General features: G+C 41.4%; 1 protein-coding gene across 1 annotated transcript in view; it reads left to right on the forward strand.

Moving 5' to 3' along the window:
• The window catches only part of clpb (caseinolytic mitochondrial matrix peptidase chaperone subunit B), a 128,828-nt gene extending 107,962 nt beyond the window's left edge, over positions 1-20,866 (forward strand). Inside the window, exons 11-17 of the mRNA XM_034168191.1 lie at positions 3,228-3,389; positions 3,472-3,628; positions 14,294-14,367; positions 14,495-14,614; positions 17,788-17,892; positions 19,705-19,910; positions 19,942-20,866. Coding sequence (XP_034024082.1) covers positions 3,228-3,389; positions 3,472-3,628; positions 14,294-14,367; positions 14,495-14,614; positions 17,788-17,892; positions 19,705-19,902 — 816 coding nt within the window. The 3' untranslated portion in view covers positions 19,903-19,910; positions 19,942-20,866. The remainder of the gene's footprint in view (positions 1-3,227; positions 3,390-3,471; positions 3,629-14,293; positions 14,368-14,494; positions 14,615-17,787; positions 17,893-19,704; positions 19,911-19,941) is intronic.
• Positions 20,867-21,589: the final 723 nt, after the last annotated feature.

Genomic DNA, 21,589 nt, shown 5'->3' on the forward strand with positions numbered 1-21,589 from the left:
CAGGGAGGAACGACCTGCGGTATCGTTCCTTCTTGCACTGAGGGTGCCTCAGTCTGTCACTGAACGAGCTGGTCAGCTCCACCACAGTCCGGTGCAGAGGGTGAGAGGAGTTGTTCATGATGGATTTGAAGTTGGTTAACACCCTCCTCTCAAGTTCATCATCTCTGTTTCAAACAGACTCAACAATGCTTAGTAGTAGATTGTGGAAAATTTTTCCGGTCATCAAATTGAGCACCAATGATTATTTACTTAAAGTGCCAGCAATAGGGTGCAGAAATTAAGGACTCAGCCCAAGGCTTTACTTGTGTTAAAACCCCATGTCCATGTTCCCATTAGGTTGCAGTTGGCTTCCCGATAGAAAAAAAAATTCCAAAATGGCAGACTCCTGGGATAATCACCAATCCCACTGCAGTCCATTCTGCAAGCATACATTGTCGTCCTGGAGTACTTCTTCCACCATCTGGAGTGTTGGGTTCATTGTAATAATCATCAACAAAATTTTGGACGGGTCAAAATTTCCACACCAATAAAAATCATTGGGAAACCGCCCAGGTCACCGGCAAGCTTGCAGCAGCTTAACCAGCTGTCTGCAACATCTTGGGAACCCTGCTGCAAGTGGACAGCATTACATTTGTATCAAACACTTATCTGTACCCGATTTGTTATCCTAAAGCTCACCCAGCTCATCTGTTATCCCATAGCAAGCAGGTAGCAAGATATTTCATCCAGTGAATAGGTACCACCATGGTCACTGCCAGCTTTAGCTCCGCCCCTTTTTGTGGCTTCAGATGCTGTTTGCTTCCCAGTTTTTATCTTGAGCCCACCTGGAAAATGACAGGAACATGTGAACACTAAGCTTTAAAGTCATTGAGCTGCACAGACCATTTGTGAGCCAACCTTGTAGTGGGGCAAGGTGGGGAGTCAGATCAGCCCTGAAGCCGTGTGTCTGGGTCCAGTGCATTCAGTGGGAGATACTTGTTACCTTCACCAGTGAAGTTGGGCAGAGGTTATGTTTTCATCCCTGTTTGTGTGTTTGTGAACAGCCTCTAACCCACAATTTTTCATGTATCGTTATGAAATTTTTATAGAGGATTCATATCCTGATATACAAGAACTGTTTCAGTTTTCAAGGTCATAGGTCAAAGTCAGGAAAAATCTTGGACAATCCCTGTCCTTTAACATTGAACAAATTTTAAAAAATTCATAACTGTCCAAAAAGATTGAATTTCTTTCGTATTTGACAGCATTATGTAGGATGGCATCCTTTTTTGACTGGCCAAGTTTGATCCGGATCTGATCTGTATTACAGATTTTGTCGCCATTTAAATTTAATTTAATTTAATTTAAATTTAACATTGGAAACCCCATTTAATGTATATTTTACATTTTATCTTAATCAAACATGCCCCAATCGCCCTCATATTTGAAAGTGAGATGCACACTGGCACTCACTATTACCTGACAAAGTTTGATCCTGATCTGATCTGGATTGTGTATTCTGTGGACATTGAATATAATATTGAAAAGCCCATTTGGTGTACATTTTGAAATATATCTCAGTCAAAAGTGCCTCAGTCACTCATTTTTCTGTTATGAGTTTATGTACACCACTAAAACTGGATGGAGGTTCTAATTTTATGCCTGATTGTCTATCCTCCAGTTATCAGTCAGAATCCAAGTGCCGAATAGCTATGACAAATTGTGCATAGCAAAGATAAGCAATGTTCTGTGAAAATTATCTGAAAAAGAATTCAGACACTGAAAACCTTGGGGGAAAAAAACCCTGACAACACCACAAAAAAACTTTAAGTGCTTCAACTAAATACAAACACCTGACATTTGATCACATCTAATTTAGCTTATGAAAAAAGTCACTTCTAACTGGACTTTGAAAATTTTTTCCGAGGTAAAATTTGTGGAATTGGAAACTAGTGTTGGTAGAGGTTTGCGCACTACGAGCGCAGTCACATTATCATCATATTGACTTTCAATTAAACTTCACTCAGTGGTAGTACACCGTGTGAAGATCTACATGAAGGAAACTTATTCTGGTTAGGCAAGTTCAAGGGGAGATACATGGACTTTTGTTGTTTTTCAGTACATCATATTTGTTAGTTACATGCACAGACGTTAACCACTTTGTTAAATTCATTTGAATTTGAATTTGAATTTATTAGGCACCAATGCCAAAAACAAACAAACACTCATTTGCAGACCACAAAATCACTACAAAAAATAAAAATAAACAAAACAAAAGTTACAGGAAAGAAAGAACAAGAAAACAATAAACATGCAACCCGAAAGGTGTAGGCAGAAGCAATGCTTATCAATGCCTACACCCACTCGTACAGTCAAATCAACCCAGGCTAGATGCCAGTTCATACACGTTCATTTCCAACAAAGTCTGAACAGTAGTAGCTAATAACTACCGCTGAGGGAAGTGAGTATTTCATAACAGCTCCTATTTCGTTCTGGTTACCCCAGTACATTCAATAGTAAGAATTCAATGAAGCACATTCATCATACAACACAACTCAACGTTTTCCATCAGATACATATCCGGCGAACACCATTTCTTTGTATAAATATTTAAACTGATTGATATTTGGACATCGTTGGAGTTTCTCAGGTAGCTTATTCCAATTTTTTGAGCCTCAAATAGAGACACAGAAGCATTTCCTGGTGGTCCTTGCGCCAGCAATTTTAAATGATACAAACCCCTTAAATTAAACTGTATATTCCTTCTCTTTGCATAAAATATCCTTGAATTCTGACAGGTACTTCCTTCTTTTTCACTTTATAGATCAATTGAACAGTCTTAAATGAAATCATGTCATGGAGTATTAAAATCTTTGATTTAATAAACAGTGGATTGGTATGATCCCGATAACCTGCATTATGAATTATTCTTAATGCTCTTTTTTGAAGGTTGAATAATGGTTGCACTGTAGTTTTATAGTTATTGCCCCATACTTCAGCACCATAAGTCAAGTAAGGTGCAATCAATGTGCAATACAGAGTATGTAGTGATTTACCATCAAGAATGTGCTTTACCCTGCTTAATGTTGCCGTACTTTTTGATACTTTCATCACAAAATATTTATTATCACTTATATATAATACATGCAAGCAACAAGTATGGTAGAGTGGCGGGTGTCATTTTGTGAGGTTGCTGACAGATTTCCAGTTAAATCCATTTTGACCTGTGTTGTTACCTCCCCTCGAAGGTAGCGAAGTTCATTGGCTCTCCGCCGGGATATGTGGGCCATGAGGAGGGAGGTCAGCTAACCAAGCAGTTGAAGGCGTGTCCCAGTGCAGTTGTCTTGTTTGACGAAGTGGATAAGGCTCACCCTGATGTCCTCACCATCATGCTGCAACTCTTTGATGAGGTGAGCCCAAACCCACACAGGAAACACTATTGTAATGCAACTCACAACATGTGTGAATGTGGCTTTGATGGAACTTTTTCAGGGGCGTCTTACAGACGGAAAGGGGAAGACCATTGAATGTAAAGACAGCATCTTCATCATGACATCTAATGTTGCAAGTGACGAAATCGCCCAGCATGGATTGCAACTCCGCCAGGAAGCTGAAGAGGTTAGCCGCAGAAAGCTGGCCGATACCCTCGGTGAGGATGAAATGCATGACGTACATGCACACAAAACCACACAAGCACAAACTTGTACAATGTTGTTTGCTGCGCTCTGACGTTGTGTCTATTTAACTTTACAGGTGAATACATACAGCATTTTCATAATGTCATATAGTTATTTTATGCCAGCATAATCACATCATATTTTCAAAAAGGTGATTTAAGGTATTACAGCGTTGCACTGTGTTGTAGCTGGGTGTATTTGTTAACATTAATTTCAGGTTCAAGTCTGACAAAGTGTAGTGACAAAAAGGAAAACTTTTTTTGTTTTTCCACATGTTGATAAGAGTAGTGTTTTTATCATGTTTTTTTTTTAATATAGTCTTAGTCTTTTATCAAATGTCCTTTTTAGTTTTAGTCACATTTAGTCATTCTCATAGCATTTTTATTTAGTCATGATTTAGTCGACTAAAGTTTGTTCATTTTAATCTAGATTTAGTCCATTTAGTCTAGTTTTAGAGAACTCTGTGTATTTTAGTCTAATTTCAGTTGAGACATTTTAGTGTTTTTGATAAAAACATATTAGATTGTTTTTGATTATCATTTCAGTCAATATAGCGTTTCATGCAGCTCACATACTGAATGTTATCATGACCTGGCAAAATATACTTGTTGAATGATTGAAAGTTTGTGGTGTTTTCCACAATATTTTAAATCCACAAGGCATCCCGCCAGATACAATTAGACATTCGGTTTTCTTGTAAATCTGCAGCACTGTAGGGACACAGGTCTGTTAAAATGAAACTTTTGTTAGATCTAGTTATTTTATTTGCACATTTAGAATTGGCTGGAAATTTATTAAAGCAAAGCAGAATAAAATAAAACTAGTGCTCAAGGGTGGTAATAAATTATGGAAAATTTCTATAATGAGCTGGAATGGCGTGTGAGTCCAGAATGTTTTTAGAACCTCAGACCTCAACAGAACAGAACTCAACCTTTTTATTTTCTGTTAATTACATAACATTTTAAATCTCCAAGGCTTCCCGTCAAATACAATTAGGCATTTGATTTTCTTGTAAATCCACAGCACTGTAGGCACTGTAATTTTTTTAATGCTAATTTCCTGTCTTAATGTATTTAGAAATTGTTTAGGTTCTTGTTATCATATACACACTATTATTATATATATATACGAGGGCTGTCAATAAAGTAACGGTCCTTTTTATTTTTTTCAAAAACTATATGGATTTCATTCATATGTTTTTACGTCAGACATGCTTGAACCCTCGTGCGCATGCGTGAGTTTTTCCACGCCTGTCGGTGACGTCATTCGCCTGTGAGCACTCCTTGTGGGAGGAGTCGTCCAGCCCCTCATCGGAATTCCTTTGTCTGAGAAGTTGCTGAGAGACTGGCGCTTTGTTTGATCAAAATTTTTTCTAAACCTGTGAGACACATCGAAGTGGACACGGTTCGAAAAATTAAGCTGGTTTTCAGTGAAAATTTTAACGGCTGATGAGAGATTTTGAGGTGATTCTGTCGCTTTAAGGACTTCCCACGGTGCGAGACGTCGCTCAGCGCTCTCAGCCACCATCGTCAGCCTGTTCAAGCTGAAAACCTCCACATTTCAGGTTCTATTGATCCAGGACGTCGTGAGAGAACAGAGAAGTTTCAGAAGAAGTCGGTTTCAGCATTTTATCTGGATATTCCACTGTTAAAGGAGATTTTTTTAATAAAAGATGTGCGGACGGGTCCGCGCGTCGGGACGCAGCCGCCGCCGCGACGCTCCGCCACAGGAAAAACACCTCTGTTGAAAGCCTTAAGGACAAGTTGGAACATGTCCTGCCTGTTAAACAATTTCTCATATACTCACTCCACTGAAAGCCATCAAAAGCCGCCTGGATTTTACAAATGGTTATCAACACGGAGGTGTTTATCCTGTGCCGCCGCACCGCGTCGGCTGCGTCCCGACGCGCGGATCCGTCCGCACGTCTTTCATTAAAAAAATCTCCTTTAACAGTGGAATATCCGGATAAAATGCTGAAACCGACTTCTTCTGAAACTTCTCTGTTCTCTCACGACGTCCTGGATCAATAGAGCCTGAAATGTGGAGGTTTTCAGCTTGAACAGGCTGACGACGGCGGCTGAGAGCGCTGAGCGACGTCTCGCACCGTGGGAAGTCCTTAAAGCGACAGAATCACCTCAAAATCTCTCATCAGCCATTAAAATTTTCACTGAAAACCAGCTTAATTTTTCGAACCGTGTCCACTTCGATGTGTCTCACAGGTTTAGAAAAAATTTTGATCAAACAACGCACCAGTCTCTCAGCAACTTCTCAGACAAAGGAATTCCGACGAGGGGCTGGACGACTCCTCCCACAAGGAGTGCTCACAGGCGAATGACGTCACCGACAGGCGTGGAAAAACTCACGCATGCGCACGAGGGTTCAAGCATGTCTGACGTAAAAACATATGAATGAAATCCATATAGTTTTTGAAAAAAATAAAAAGGACCGTTACTTTATTGACAGCCCTCGTATATAATAAGGGGCTACATCTGTCTGTCTGTCTGCCTGTCTGTCTGTCTGTCCATCTGTCTGGGATAAACTCCCAGACAGACAGACGTAACCCTTTATGTTTTTAAGTTGAACTAAAAATTACCCCCAAAATAACCATTTATGTAAGACCATACAGTGTTGTACCATGTGCGATAAACTCCCAAACTATAATATGTAGCCCTAAAAACTATATATATTCTGAATCCTCATGACATGGGGAACAAACGTACCTTTTTTTTTTAAGTTGAACTGAAAATTACACCCAAAATAGCTGGCTGTGGGTATGACCAGGCAGATTCAAATTTCCAGCCCTATATATGTGTTGGCCATCTCTTTTTATTTAATCCTTTCTACAGCACATTCAGCAAAGCAACAACATGCTTAGGCTGAGACTGTGGGTATGACCAGGCAGATTCAAATTTCCAGCCTTGTACAGTGAGGAAAATAAGTATTTGAACACCCTGCGGTTTTGCAAGTTCTCCCACTTAGAAATCATGGAGGGGTCTGAAATTTTCATCTTAGGTGCATGTCCACTGTGAGAGACATAATCTTAAAAAAAATCCAGAAATCATAATGTATGATTTTTTTAAATAATTTATTTGTATGTTACTGCTGCAAATAAGTATTTGAACACCTGTGAAAATCAATGTTAATATTTGGTACAGTAGCCTGTAGTTTTTCACCAGGTTTGCACACACTGCAGCGGGGTTTTTGGTCCACTCATCCATACAGATCTTCTCTACATTTTTCACGTTTGGAGTTTCAGCTCCCTCCAAAGATTTTCTATTGAGTTTAGGTCTGGAGACTGGCTAGGCCACTCCAGGACCTTGAAATGCTTCTTACAGAGCCCCTCCTTAGTTGCCCTGGCTGTGTATTTGGGGTCATTGTCATGCTGGAAGACCTAGCCATGACCCATCTTCAAAGCTCTTACTGATGGAAGGAGGTTGTTTGCCAAAATATCACAATACATGACCCCATCCATCCTCCCTTCAATACGGTGCAGTCATCCTCTCCTCTTTGCAGAAGACCACCCCCAGAGTATGATGTTTCCACCCCCATGCTTCACGATTGGGATGGTTTTCTTGGGGTTGTTCTCATCCTCTAAACATGGTAAGTGGAGTTGATTCCAAAAAGCTCTATTCTGGTCTCATCTGACCACATGACCTTCTTCAATGCCTCCTCTGGATCATCCAGATGGTCACTGGTGAACTTCAAATGAGCCTGGACATGTGTTGGCTTGAGCAGGGGAACCTTGCTGCCCTGCAGGATCTTAAACCATGACAGCATCATGTGTTACTAATGTAATCTTTGTGACTGTGGTCCCAACTCTCTTCAGGTGGAATCCCAGACCGAGGGAGATTGACAGTCATCTTGTGTTTCTTCCACTTTCTAATAAATAATCATAACAGTTGTTGTCTTCTACCAAGCTGCTTGCCTGTTGTCCTGTAGTCCATCCCAGCCTTGTGCAGGTCTACAGTTTTGTCCCTGGTGTCCTTAGACAGCTCTTTGGTCTTGGCTATGGTGGACAGGTTGGCGTGTGATTGGTTGAATGTGTGAACAGGTGTCTTTTATATAGGTAACAAGTTCAAACAGGTGCAATTAATACAGGTAAAGAGTGCAGAATAAGAGGGCTTCTTAAAGAACAATTAACAGGTCTGTGAGAGCCAGAATTCTTGCTGGTTGATAGGGGATCAAATACTTATTTCATGCAATAAAATATAAATTAATTATTTAAAAATCATACAATGTGATTTTCTGGATTTTTTTTTAGATCCTGTCTCTCACAGTTGAAGTGTACCTACGAGAAAAATTACAGACCTCTCCATTCTTTGTAGGTAGGAAAACCTGCAAAACTGACAGGGGATCAAATACTTATTTTCCCCACTCTGTGTGTGTGTGTGTGTGTGTGTGTGTGTGTGTGTGTGTGTGTGTGTGTGTGTGTGTGTGTGTGTGTGTGTGTGTGTATATATATATATATATATATATATATATATATATATATATATATATATATATATATATATATATATATATATATTCACAGACATATCACAGAGGTCATGCACAGCAAGACAGTTTTGACTCAAGGTTAAAATTTTTAACAAGCTAATTCCAGATAAGTTATTGAAATTAATGTCACCGCTGTCGTTTTACAAGTGAAAATATCAGCTATATGTTTTAGTTTTACAGTAATGCACTAATTTGGAAGGTTTTAGTATTTATAGACACACATGCCGAAAAGCATTATGGGAAAATTAGTTTCCTGTCATCAGTTGTTGGTCGGTATATGTAAATAAATAAAAAACACACACACTTGTGTGTTTGTTTTTACAAATAAATCTGTATTTGTAGATATTTCTTTTTTTTTTTTTTCATTTGTTAAAAAAAGCCAATTTGAAAATTGAAAATTCTGTTTTTGCGGTCTAAAAGTTATCAGAACTAAATTTAGCGGAAATGAATAGGTCCGCTGATGGTTTTCAAAGTTAGCTGAAAAGCTAATTAGCTAACAGAAAAAATAGATTTGCTAATTAGCAGTTAGTGGGTTAGCGGCACTGTACTCACCACTGGTTATCGATTTATTGTAATGGCTCTCCGGTCCCTGTACGACCGCAGCAGGAGCTTGGTTCGCATTGCCGGTAGTAAGTCAAACCTGTTTCCAGTGCACGTTGGCCTCCCCCAGGGCTGCCCTTTGTCACCGGTTCTGTTCATTATTTTTATGGACAGAATTTCTAGGTGCAGCCAGGGTGTAGAGGGGGTCTGGTTTGGGAACCACAGAATCTCGTCTCTGCTGTTTGCGGACGATGTGGTTCTGTTGGCTTGTCAAATCAGGACCTTCAGCGTGCACTGGGGCGGTTTGCAGCTGAGTGTGAGGCATCCGGGATGAAAATCAGCACCTCCAAATCCGAGGCCATGGTTCTCGACCGGAAAAAGGTGCTTTGCCCTCTTCAGGTCGGTGGAGTGTCCTTGCCTCAAGTGTAGGAGTTTAAGTATCTCGGGGTCTTGTTCACGAGTGAGGGACGGATGGAGCGTGAGATCGATAGACGGATCGGTGCAGCGTCTGCAGTGATGCGGTCGCTGTATCGGACCGTCGTGGTGAAGAGAGGGCTGAGTAGGGGGGCAAAGCTCTCGATTTACCGATCGATCTACGTTCCGATCCTCACCTATGGTCACGAGATTTGGCTCATGACCGAAAGAACGAGATCGCGGGTACAAGCAGCCGAGATGAGTTTCCTCCACAGGGTGGCTGGGCGCTCCCCTAGAGATAGGGTGAGGTGCTCGGTCACTCGGGAGGAGCTCGGAGTTGAGCCGCTGCTCCTCCACGTCGAAAGGAGTCAGTTGAGGTGGCTTGGGCATCTTTTCCGGATGCCCCCTGGACGCCTCGCTGGAGAGGTGTTCCGGGCACGTCCCATTGGGAGGAGGCCCCGGGGAAGACCCAGGACACGCTGGAAGGATTACATCTCTCGGCTGGCTTGGGAACGTCTTGGGGTTCCCCCGGAGGAGCTGGGGGAGGTGTGTGTGGATCGGGAGGTCTGGGCGGCTTTGCTTGAGCTGCTGCCCCCCCGACCCGTCTCCGGATAAAGCGGAAGAAAATGGATGGATGGATGAATTTGTTTAGTCAGTTTAGTTAAGTGTCAAGTTGCCGGTACCATGAGTGAAAACTATTGCATTTGATATCTTACACCACATTTATGGGTGTGTAAAAATAGAAGAGCTTGCTTGCGGCAGAATGCAGAAAAGACAAAAAGCTCTCTGTACATGCATGTGAATAACTTCGATCACGGAAACTGGCTGTGTGGTATGGGCTAACCTACTGTGAATGAAAGACATCGTAGGACTGATGCATACCCTGTGCACTCTATACATTACAATATATGTAGAAGTAAATATAGTATAATAGTATTGTACATGTGTCTGTGCCATGGTGTTTTTTGACTATGTATGACTTCATCATGTGACTTTGGGTGACTTCATTTTGAAGTCATTAAAAACAAACAATCACAAATATTTTGCTGATCAATATGTGCGTTAGTTCATCCATATAAGCGTCCTGGTTGTTGAGATATACAGCAAAGGTGTTTTTCAGACCATGTTTTCCTTGAACTTGTCCTTTGTCTCCAAACTACTCCAAAATGTAATCATCTCTCGATATCTATCCAAGTAATAATCCACCACCGTCACTGCACTGCAAAAAAGGGTGTCGATAAACAAGATAAAAACACTAAGTCTGAGGGAAATTATCTTGCTGCATGGACAGATAATTTCACTTGACAAGATGTCTTGAATTAATATTGTTAAATCTAGAAATAAGCATGTCAAACACTTAAAATAAGAAATTAACTTAAAACAAGATAAATTATCCATTACTTCTAAATCTAAGTTATTTTTTTATCTTGGTAAGAACAAAATAATTTGCAGTGTGCGACTGATTTCGTCATCTTGCAGAATGTTTGAATATGTCATCGTAGTGGACACACTAAATTGGCACTCTGGCAACTACTAAATTGCCAGAGTGCCCACAAGATCTCTGCTGACAGACAGGTTTCATTTCAATTATTTGGTCCTGTTGCAGTCAGTTTATTTTTACCACTTGGCATGTGACTGGCATGAAACTGATGTGCATGTCTGCATGCACAGTGATCAGTGTATTGTGTGTGTGCCTGCATGCAAATTCAAAAGTGACATGACCTGACTGTGAATCGCAGCAGTTTCACCTTCCCAAAAACTTGACCTTCTCCCAACCTGAGCTGTGGTTTGAGTGATGGCAGTTGTTTCAGATGTGCTGGAAGGCTACTAAATTAAACTTTGAAACCTGGACCCTCAGTTATGAAACTGTGAGTAGAAAAGGTTCTAAATGGTATTGAACAAACAAAATTTTGCATGTGTCTTCATCCAAAAAAAAAACAAAAACACAAAAAAATTTAAAATCCATGTTTAGCAAACAGGCGCATGCTGATCGTACACACATTAGTTAAGCCCCATCACACATGGCAAGAATGAAGAAGAAGAAGAGGTTCTTATTTAACATGGGTAACCAACGAAAGCCCTAAGGCTTATTACCAGAAGGGCCCGCGGCACGTGTCTCTCACTCCTCCCCAGCACTTTTGTTAAGCGTGCCGGTTTGGAGCGTGGCTGCAATTGGGAAGTGAACCCAGATCGCTGGCGTTGCAGTCCAATGTGCAAACCATTACGCCACCACCTCCCTGAATGTGGAGAAACCAGGCTGAAACAGCAAATGCAACCCCAATTCCAATGAAGTTGGGATGTTGTGTAAAATCTAAATAAAACAGAATACAATGATTTGCAAATCCTCTTCAGCCTATATTCAAATGAATACACCACAAAGACAAGATATTTAATGTTCAAAATGCTAAACTTTGTTTTGTGCAAATATTTGCTCATTTTGTAATGGATGCCTGTGTTATATCACCTTTCCTTCTAACAACACTCAATAAGCGTTTGGGAACTGAGGACACTAATTGTTGAAGGTTTGTAGGTGGAATTCTTTCCATTCTTGCTTGATATACGACTTCAATTGTTCAACAGTCCGGGGTCTCCGTTGTCATATTTTGCTCTTCATAATACACCACAGATTTTCAATGGGCGACAGGTCTGGACTGCAGGCAGGCCAGTCTAGTACCCGCACTCTTTTACTATGAAGCCACACTGTTGTAACACATGCAGAATGTGCTTGGCATTGTCTTGCTGAAATAAGCAGGGATGTCCCTGAAAAAGATGTTGCTTGGATGGCAACATGTGTTGCTCCAAAACCTGGATGTACCTTTCAGCATTGATGGTGCCATCACAGATGTGCAAGTTGCCCATGCCATGGGCACTAACACACCCCCATACCATCACAGATGCTGACTTTTGAACTTTGCGCTGGTAACAGTCTGGATGGTCTTTTTCCTCTTTTGTCCAGAGGACACAACGTCCATGATTTCCAAAAACAATTTGAAACGTGGACTCATCAGACCACAGCACACTTTTCCACTTTGCGTCTGTCCATTTCAAATGAACTCGGGCCCAGAGAAGGTGGCGGCGTTTCTGGATGTTGTTGATGTATGGCTTTCACTTTTCATGGTAGAATTTTAACTTGCACTTTTAGATGTAGCGACGAACTGTGTTAACTGACAATGGTTTTCTGAAGTGTTCCTGAGCCCACGCGGCAAGATCCTTTACACAATGTTGTTGGTTTTTAATACAGTGCCGCCTGAGGGATCGAAGGTCATGGGCATTCAGTTGTTGGTTCTCGGCCTTGCCGCTTACGTGTTGAAAGTTCTCCAGATTCTCTGAATCTTCTGATCATATTATGGACTGTAGATGATACACTACCTAAATTCCTTGCAATTGAACATTGAGAAACATTGTTCTTAAACTGTTGGACTATTTTTTGCACGCAGTTGTTCACAAAGTGGTGTTCCTCACCCCATCTTTGCTTGTGAATGGCTGAGACTTTTGGGGATGCTCCTTTTATACCCAATCATGAGACTCACCTGTTTCCACTTAGGTGTTCTTTCAGCATTCATCAACTTTCCCAGTCTTTTGTTGCCCCGTCCCAACTTTTTTGAAATGTGCTGCAGGCATCCATTTCAAAATGAGCAAATATTTGCACAAAAACAATAAGGTTTATCAGTTTGAACATTAAATATCTTGTCTTTGTGGTGTATTCAATTGAATATAGGTTGAAGAGGATTTTCAAATCATTGTATTTTGTTTTTATTTACATTTTACACAATTTCCCAACTTCATTGGAATTGGGGTTGTATTACCATCATCAGACGCAGTCGGGAGGGAAAGAGGTGTGGTCAGCAGTGTCAGAACGCATCCAGATTACCTCGTTCACACCTGCACGATGGCATCCAAAGCGCATGTAGACAACAGTTTCGATGACACAGACAGCCATAAAAGGCGCTGAAGACTGCCTGATGTCCAAACGTCTGGTGGGCAAACACGGAACCGGAGTGGGAGGCAGCGCTGTGTTCCTCACGCACACATGTGCCTGTGCCACTGGACACCTTTGCTGAAAGTTTACTGGCAGTGGGCCAAGCAGTCACACCATGCATCAGATGGAGCCTTTCCAGCGAACTTTAATTTCTTTTTTCTTTTTTGCTCACTTCAGGAGCACAACACAACTCTGTACACTGTGATGTCAGTTGAAATGAGGCCCCTGGAATTTCAAGTTGACAGTGATATGCACGTTGTTACTGGACTCACTGTGTAAAGAAAATGCATACTTTACACCCAGACAAGCCAAAAATTTTGCAATAAAAAAGCTTATAGCACCCAAACTCTGCTGATAAATTTAAGTTTTATTTAAGACCATTACCTGTCGAAGTCGTCCGAGCTGCTGTCGCTCTGCACTTCATTATCCATGAAAGATCTTCTCAGAGGGACAAAGCAAGTTAAATCAGCACAGGATCACACTTAAATATTTAAAAAAGTTACATATTCTATATGGACTTTTTTTTTAAATTAGTGATATGAGAAAACTCTTGGCTGATATTTAAACAAAATAGTGGACAGAATTAATGCGAATATGCTGGCCTAGGTTTGCAAGTTCTTTTCTTAAGTGTGGACTAAAGGATAAGAAGATAGTAAGTCCCTTCAGCTGCTCCCTTGTTTTTTGTACTCGGGGTCACCACAGAAAATCCAAGGTGGATCTGCATGTTGAATTGGCACAAGTTTTACGCCATATGCCCTTCCTGACGCAACTCCACATTACATGGAGAAATGTGGTAGGGGTGGGATTCGAACCAGGAACCTTCTGCACTGAAACCAAGTGCATTAACCACTTGGCCACCACCCCTACTAAAGGATAAGAAGATATGGTGTATTATTGTCACAGAATGAAATAACTCCAATTGTCCCAACAATAGTTCATGTTCTCTCTTTGGGTTTTAGTAGCTCTCTTACTGTCCATCAGCTTTTCCAGGCTGCAGTGTCTTCTCACCAGCAGGCTCTGGTTCAGTCCTGCCCACTGGTTTCCTTGTCATTTTGTGTCTAGCCTTACATCTCACTATAAGGAGTCCAAAATTGCTCCAGAATGGTCCAGAATTGTTCATAAGACCAGTGCCCTTCCGCAGCTGTATCTGCAGAGTCCACACCTCCTCTGCAATAACAGAACGTCATAAAATTGTTTTCCCCAGATGATGTGCAGAAGAGTGATGACATCCAAATCTCCAGACAGTTTAAGGAGTCAGTGATTAGACCAATCCTGAAGGTAATGTGCAGATAGAATGCACTGTTATTATGTCAGGTGAGGGGGAAAAAAAATCATGAAAATGTATACATTGTAGTTGACTTGAAAGTTCTCAGTTGTCATGCTAAATTCTTTGGTTCTTGCCTAGGCTCATTTCCGGAGAGACGAGTTTCTTGGTCGGATAAATGAAATTGTTTACTTCTTGCCATTCTGTCACTCAGAGCTGATACAGCTGGTCACTAAAGAGCTCAACTTCTGGGCAAAGAAGGTAAGGTAGAGGTAGAGGTAGGTGATACTCAGTATCCATAACATCAGTTATTATTATTTAATTTGGATCTTTGAAGGACTAAATTAACGTTTGGTTGTCCATTCGGCTGCTCCCATTTTGTGTTCAGGGTCGCCACAGTGGATACAACCAGATCCAGATTGATATTTTGGCACAGGTTTTACGCCGCATGCCCTTCCTGACGCAACTCCAGTGTTACCTGGAGAAACATACACAGCCGCTGGTGTTCCAAAGAGGTCTCCCATTCAAGTACTAACCAGGTCCCGCACTGCTTAGCTTCTGAGATCTGATGGGATCAGACTTACACAGAGCAGATCAGCTGCTGAAGGACTAAATTAACAAAATTTGCAAAAGTAAAAACTTTCTAACAGGAAACACTGGACATGGCCAAATGTAAATGCAGGTAGACATGACAATAATAACACGATCAATAATTCCCAGACAAATCTCAGACAATCAGGGTCTTAGGACCAGCTGTAGCCTTCATCTGCCTTCACAGCTGTAGGGTGATAAGCCATCACTTTCTCCACCTGATCTGCCATTGAGGACTTCTTGTTTCAGCAGAGCCCCGTTTGCTCTCTTGTGTTCAGAGTTCCTGTTGGACCTTCATGGTTATCGTAGCAGCCACGGGGCACACGAGGTCCCCACCATATTTCACTCCAACATGCAATCCCCTACTTGATCTGTTACCCCAGGTGCCATGTTGTGGACGCGGGGTTGGACTTTGACACCCTTTGTTTTGAGTAAAAAGGAGGAGATGACGTTTTAACATTCACTGGCCTTTCATCAAAGGAGCTATATTTACATTCAAGACCCCACTCATATGGCAGCTGAGCTGGGCAGGAACACATGCCGATCAATATTATGTGTCACTGCTACTCACTATAATGTGATTATAGTGTTTAACATGTGGAGTCTTCATCAATATTTAATTATTAATATTCCAGCTGCTGTCCTGACAGCCAACACGTGCCCCACAGGCAACTGATAGGAACCTGAATCGTGACTCTCATCAGATGTACTATGTGCTTCTTAGTGAAATACATTTGTTAATGTAGCTAAAATATCATTATTACAGAATCCTTACAAAGAATTCACACTCTCAATTAAATAGATAAAGCCATTAACATGGCTTTATGATTGCATTTATGGTGTTGTAATATTAATTGGCTTGTCTCTGAAGTATAACATGTCTTGTGTGTTGAAAGGAATCTTTACATCAGTAGCTAAATGAGCTGCTGTGATCACTGATATTGATTGGTGTTTGATTAAAACCCTTTAAGAAGCTGTTTATTAGCACTGGCAGACATGCTGTTTGACAGGATGTCCTTTCTGCTCCTGCATTCATCTCTTTCTGTGTACAGTAAAACTCACCTAAACCATCATCGTATAATAAATGGTAAATGGACTGCATTCATATCGCACTTTTCCATCTGCATCAGACACTCAAAGCACTTTACACATCAATGCCTCACATTCACCCCGATGTCAGGCTGCTGCCATGCAAGGCGCCCACTACACACGGGGAGCAACTAGGGGATTAAGGACCTTGCCCAAGGGCCCTTAGTGATTTTCCGGTTAGGCTGGGATTTCAACCAAGTATACTCTGGTCTCAAGCCCAACGTTTAACCACTAGACCATCACCTCCTCTCAGACTCTAAACTCTAATCCTCTAAACTGATATTCGCACTCACCACATAAGAGCAGAAGTCCCAATGCTTTTGTATGGTTTTCCATGTAATAAATGCACTATATAACGGATAACAGATTTTTGCTCACATAGGACAAAACGTGCCATCCCATGGCAATGCATTTCCATTAAAAACCCCTCCCATTTACCGGACAGAGCAGTCTGGATGTGCCCAGTAACAGATGTGTGAAATGAAGTTCAGCACTGACACTCCCCAATTCGAGGAAAGTGGGTACCGTATTTCCTTTATTTTTTCAAACTGTGCTCAGACCCAGCACCTAAACGAGGCAGGGCATAATTCAAGGCCAGTGATTATTAACAAAATGCTGCTTGTTGCCTGCACTGTAATATGGTGTTAAGTTTCACACATATCCCTGGGTGTGGAGAACCAAACCACTTTAGATCACAACACTCTGCCTGGCTGCAAACCCTTCCAGAGCCTGACATGCACCTGCTAAATGACCGAGACCGCAAGGGCTGTGATTTGCCACTTTTATGTTTTCACTCCTTCCTCTCCGTTCAGATTGTGCACTGACTAAGGCATAACTGGAGTTTTTCACTTACCTTAAAAAGTGCTGCAGGCAACCAGTCTCGGTACTTCCATTTATTCCTGAGCAGATGGAAGTACTGAGACCTGTCGCTTGCAGTACTTGTTAAGGTAAGTGAAAAACTGTTCAGTCTGTCTTCAGTTGGACATTTACTGTGGTGCACACTGTGCACATAGCTACAGATGTGAGCATTCTTTTTCTGTTTGGTTGACGTGTGATTACAGTTTGTAATGTTTTTGTATCTGTGTCCATAATTAACACTCTGTTTTTGATCACAGGTCTCAAACTGATTCCAGAAAGGGCCAAGAGGCTGCAGTTTTTCTTTGAAACCACCCACTCCACCAGGTGATTTCAATGAATAACTGAGTCCATCTGCTCAAAGTGATGTTAATCAGTGAAATCACCTGGTGAAGTGGGTGGTTTCAAAGAAAACCTGCAGCCTCTTGGCCCTTTCTGGAATCAGTTTGAGACCTCTGATTCAAATCATCTTTAATGTTTGACCGAAAAATGGACCCACCTCTCTAAGTGGACACTACCAGTATCACCTGCCTTGGGTTGTGCACTGCTTTCTGCTGAGTGAAAGATATGGCCCATTGATTTCATATTTTTTTAAGTCATTTTTAATCTTCAAGTAAAAGTAACTTGGAAAAGAGGAACAAATGTGCATGTACATTGGGTTGTGTAACACAGAATCAAACCAGGAAGTGGAAAAAAACATTTGATTGATACACTGGTTACACAAGTTTCCATTGGAATCTTGTACTGTGATATCCAGTTTTCCTGAATCCATGACTTCTGCCTCCACTGTCTCCGTCATTTGTTCTTTAATCCATTCATGTCACTAATAGAATGCTCGATCATGGCCCCTTTATTAAACCCTTAATAAACCTCCTCTCGTCCTTCGTCCTTTTCATTAGGCAAAGCAACGCCATGACATCACTCTTCAGTGGGATCGCCCAGTTCTGGACCTGTTGGCGGATGGCTATAACGTACATTATGGAGCACGCTCCATCAAACATGAGGTACACCGTCAAAAGACACCAAACCTGTTTTTAAGCCACACCAAGTTCTGCATACACTTTATTTTTAATACCTTAAAAAGAAGCAAAGCTTTCTGTAAGTTTGAAATGGCTTCATATTGTGCCCCACACACCCACCATCACCACGTCAGTGGATCACCATAAATAAATAATTCAAATATAACTTGTCCAAATATTCCTATTCCAACTAAAGTTAAATGTGAGTGGGGTTTTATATTTAATTACACAAACTAATCATGAGCTTCCTTTTTTATTTAAACAATAAAATAAATGTGACTTTTGCATTTCTGCTGCCAGTAGACACAAAAACAGTTAAGGCTACAGAAAATAATTTAATGTACTTTTAAAGGTGAAAAGTGGGCACACATTTTTATATTTATTTGCAAAGTTTACTAATTGCCAACTTTACGTGATTCTAAAATGTTTTGGGGACCATTATGCTGAAACCCTTACATTCTGTGCAGAATAGCATAGTTTGAGATCAAATAAGATGACTTTAACAAACAAATAAAATCCCAAACATTAATTCAGAGTTAAATTCACACACACTCATACAAGGTCTGTCCAAAAAGTAACGGACCTTATTTTTTCAAAAACTATATGGATTTGAATCACGTGTGATTGCATCAGACAAGCTTGAACCTTTGTGCGCATGCGTGAGTTTTTTTCACGCCTGTCGGTTGCGTCATTCGCCTGTGAGCAGGCTTTGTGTGAGCAGTGGTCCACCCCCCTCGTCAGATTTTTATTGCGAGTAAAATGTCTCAACGATTTGGTGCTTTGCTGCATCAATTTTTTCCAGAAACTGTGAGAGACAGTTAGGTGGACACCATTCGGAAGATTCAGATGGCTTTCAGGGATGATTTTATGGGGATCACACAGATTGAGGAGTGCTCCAGCCGGTTTAAAGACCGCCCACAGCGGCTGAGAGCCCGGCGCACTCCAAGCGGTGATCGACAGGCTGAAACCCCGCTGAAACATCCAGATCATTTCCAAAGTGAAGGCTTTGTTGATCCGGGACGTCATCTGACTACCACAGAAATGGCAGAAGATGTGGACATCAGCACTTTTTCGGCACATTCCACTGTTACAGGAGTTTTTGTCATGGAAAGAAAAGCGGAGGAATGCGCCACAGCCGCGAATGGCGCGGGACAAAACCACCTCCGTGTTGGTCTCACAGGACGGCTTTCAGACGGCTTTCGGTGGCTTTTCAGTCGTGAGACTATCCGAGAAATTGTGGATGAGCTGGACATGCCAGAACATGTCCTGTGAGGCTTCATCACGGCGTTGCTTTGCGCCATGCGGCTCCGTCCCGACGCGCGAATTCCTCCGATCCCCAAAAAATCATCCCAGAAAGCCATCTGAATTTTCCGAATGGTGTCCACCTGGAGGTCTCTCTCAGTTTCTGGAAAAATTTGATGCAGCAAAGCTCCAAGTCATTCAGACATTTTACTTGCAATAAAACTCCGACGAAGGGGGTGGACCACTGCTCACACAAGGCGTGCTCACAGGCGAATGACGCAACCGACAGGTGTGAAAAAACTCATGCATGCACACGAAGGTTCAAGCTTGGCTGATGCAATCACACGTGATTCAAATCCATATAGTTTTTGAAAAAAATAAAAAGGTCCGTTACTTTTCGGGCAGACCTCGTATATCTAAATCAATGTGATTAGAAGAACCTCATTTTTCCAAACCAGGAAGCCAGTTGGTTCTTCTGCAAATGTATCACGTAGCCTTATTTTAAAAAATAAACTAAACTGAGCCTCTTTACTAATTCTGTCACTAAACTCTCAGGTTGAGCGGCGGGTTGTCAACCAGTTAGCTGCAGCATACGAGCAGGAGCTGCTGCCTAAAGGCTGCACGCTGCGTCTTTCTGTCCATTCAGAAGGCGACGAGGGGAAACATGCACCCAGTCTCCGTCTAGAAGTGGTGGGAGAGGACAGCTCCTCGAGAACACTGGACATCCGCCCGCTGCTCACTCCTGATCAGTAATGACCACACACCAGCAATGTAGGACAAGTGTCAGATCACCTGTGCTCATATTTTCTCAGTCACGACTGCACCTTGTCACTGGTCATCGTCTCTTGATGCACATCATCTCCATGCTTCTGTTTCACAGAGTCTGTACACGTTATTGCCTGAAAGTACACGTGTTTGACTTCGTCTGACACAATGCAAATATCCCTATTCATCAACCAGTGTCAGGAAGGACTTTTCATGATGAATATTTTAAATAAATGTACTGTAAATATGTAACGTGTGCCTCACTCATTTATCACACAGTTGATGTAATTTAATGCCAGTATGCTGTAGAGTTTGTTTGTTTGTGACTTTGTTTCATTCAAAAAAAGCAGTTGGTAGAGCAGCAGATTTAAGATGTTAATTAAATGATGAGCTCTGTGGACACAGTCTCATGATGTAAAAGTTGTCAGAAGTCACTGAATGTCTGCATGTCTTCACAGTACACATTCACTCAGCTTTGTGAAATTCAAACGTCTCACCAGTTAATACGAGCTGTCATTTTAACAAAAGTATTTCTGTATATTTGTAGGCACTTAAAGCATCAGAATGTCCACTCTGAATGCTTCTGTTTGCTGTAGCAGCAGAGCTACACTGATGCATATAAACAAGCCTTTATTAATTTCATTTTAGTTAAAAAATAAAATAAAATAAAATGCATTACTGGAGAAATCCCAAGCAAAATATATCACAGTCTGTTTGAATTATGGGTGAGATTACGGGTTTGTGAATTATTTTGGTTGATGTATGTGGGTGTATAAGAGTCAGGACAGATGTACCGTGTTAGACTTTGCAGGCGCTTTGATCTGTGAAAAGAAATTTGCAGAGAATATTGAAACAGTTGTATCATAAATGTTTGAACAGGATGCTGACAAGGCGTGAAATGTAATGCCCGACGTCCACCATGTAAATAAAGTCATCGCAACAAAAAGGGAAATTCTTTTTTCTTCTTCTGTTTGTGTTGCACTGACACTTCTGATGGATGGATGTGTGTCTGTGTGACCAGTGCCTGGGTGGGAAGTCTACAACAATAATGCTTGTCTACCTCGTAAAACGACATGACAGAGGAATTTCAATGGAATTCTGCTCTGTGTGTGGGTGCGCGTTGGACGCTGGGCGGGAATGCAGCGTGGTAAACGCCACTTAAATGTAAATGACATCACACACGGACAGCAGGAATGTGTTCCCTATAGGGAGGAAATAAATGCTCTGCATGAACCCCAGACACACACACAACTACAGTCAGCCGGGTTACTGTGGAGATTCTTCTGTAGTGTTCATAAATCATTTCCTGTTGCTGTATTTTTATTACCTGTGTCACTGAAGCAGGTGTACGAACTGTGTGACTCTGCGTGCATCTGTGTGGTTGATGTGTGTATATTGTGACAATGACGGTATATCAGGGCTGCACAAATCTGTTCCTGGAGGACACCTGCTCTGCTCACATCTGATTATTTAACTCTAGTGTTTCCCAGCTCCTCATTGGCTGAGCACACATATCAGTTAATTAGCTGTGGGTGGAGTAGGAAGTGCAAAAATAAATAAATAAATAAAAAATACACAGCACAAGTGCCCTCCAGCAGCAGATTTGGGCAGTTCTGCTGCATATCAAGGTTGATCTTTATTTATTTATTTATTTATTTATTACCCCTTGTTTGTA

This window comes from Thalassophryne amazonica, chromosome 4 (assembly GCF_902500255.1).
Source record: "Thalassophryne amazonica chromosome 4, fThaAma1.1, whole genome shotgun sequence".
In the NCBI taxonomy this organism is placed as follows: Eukaryota; Metazoa; Chordata; class Actinopteri; order Batrachoidiformes; family Batrachoididae; genus Thalassophryne; species Thalassophryne amazonica.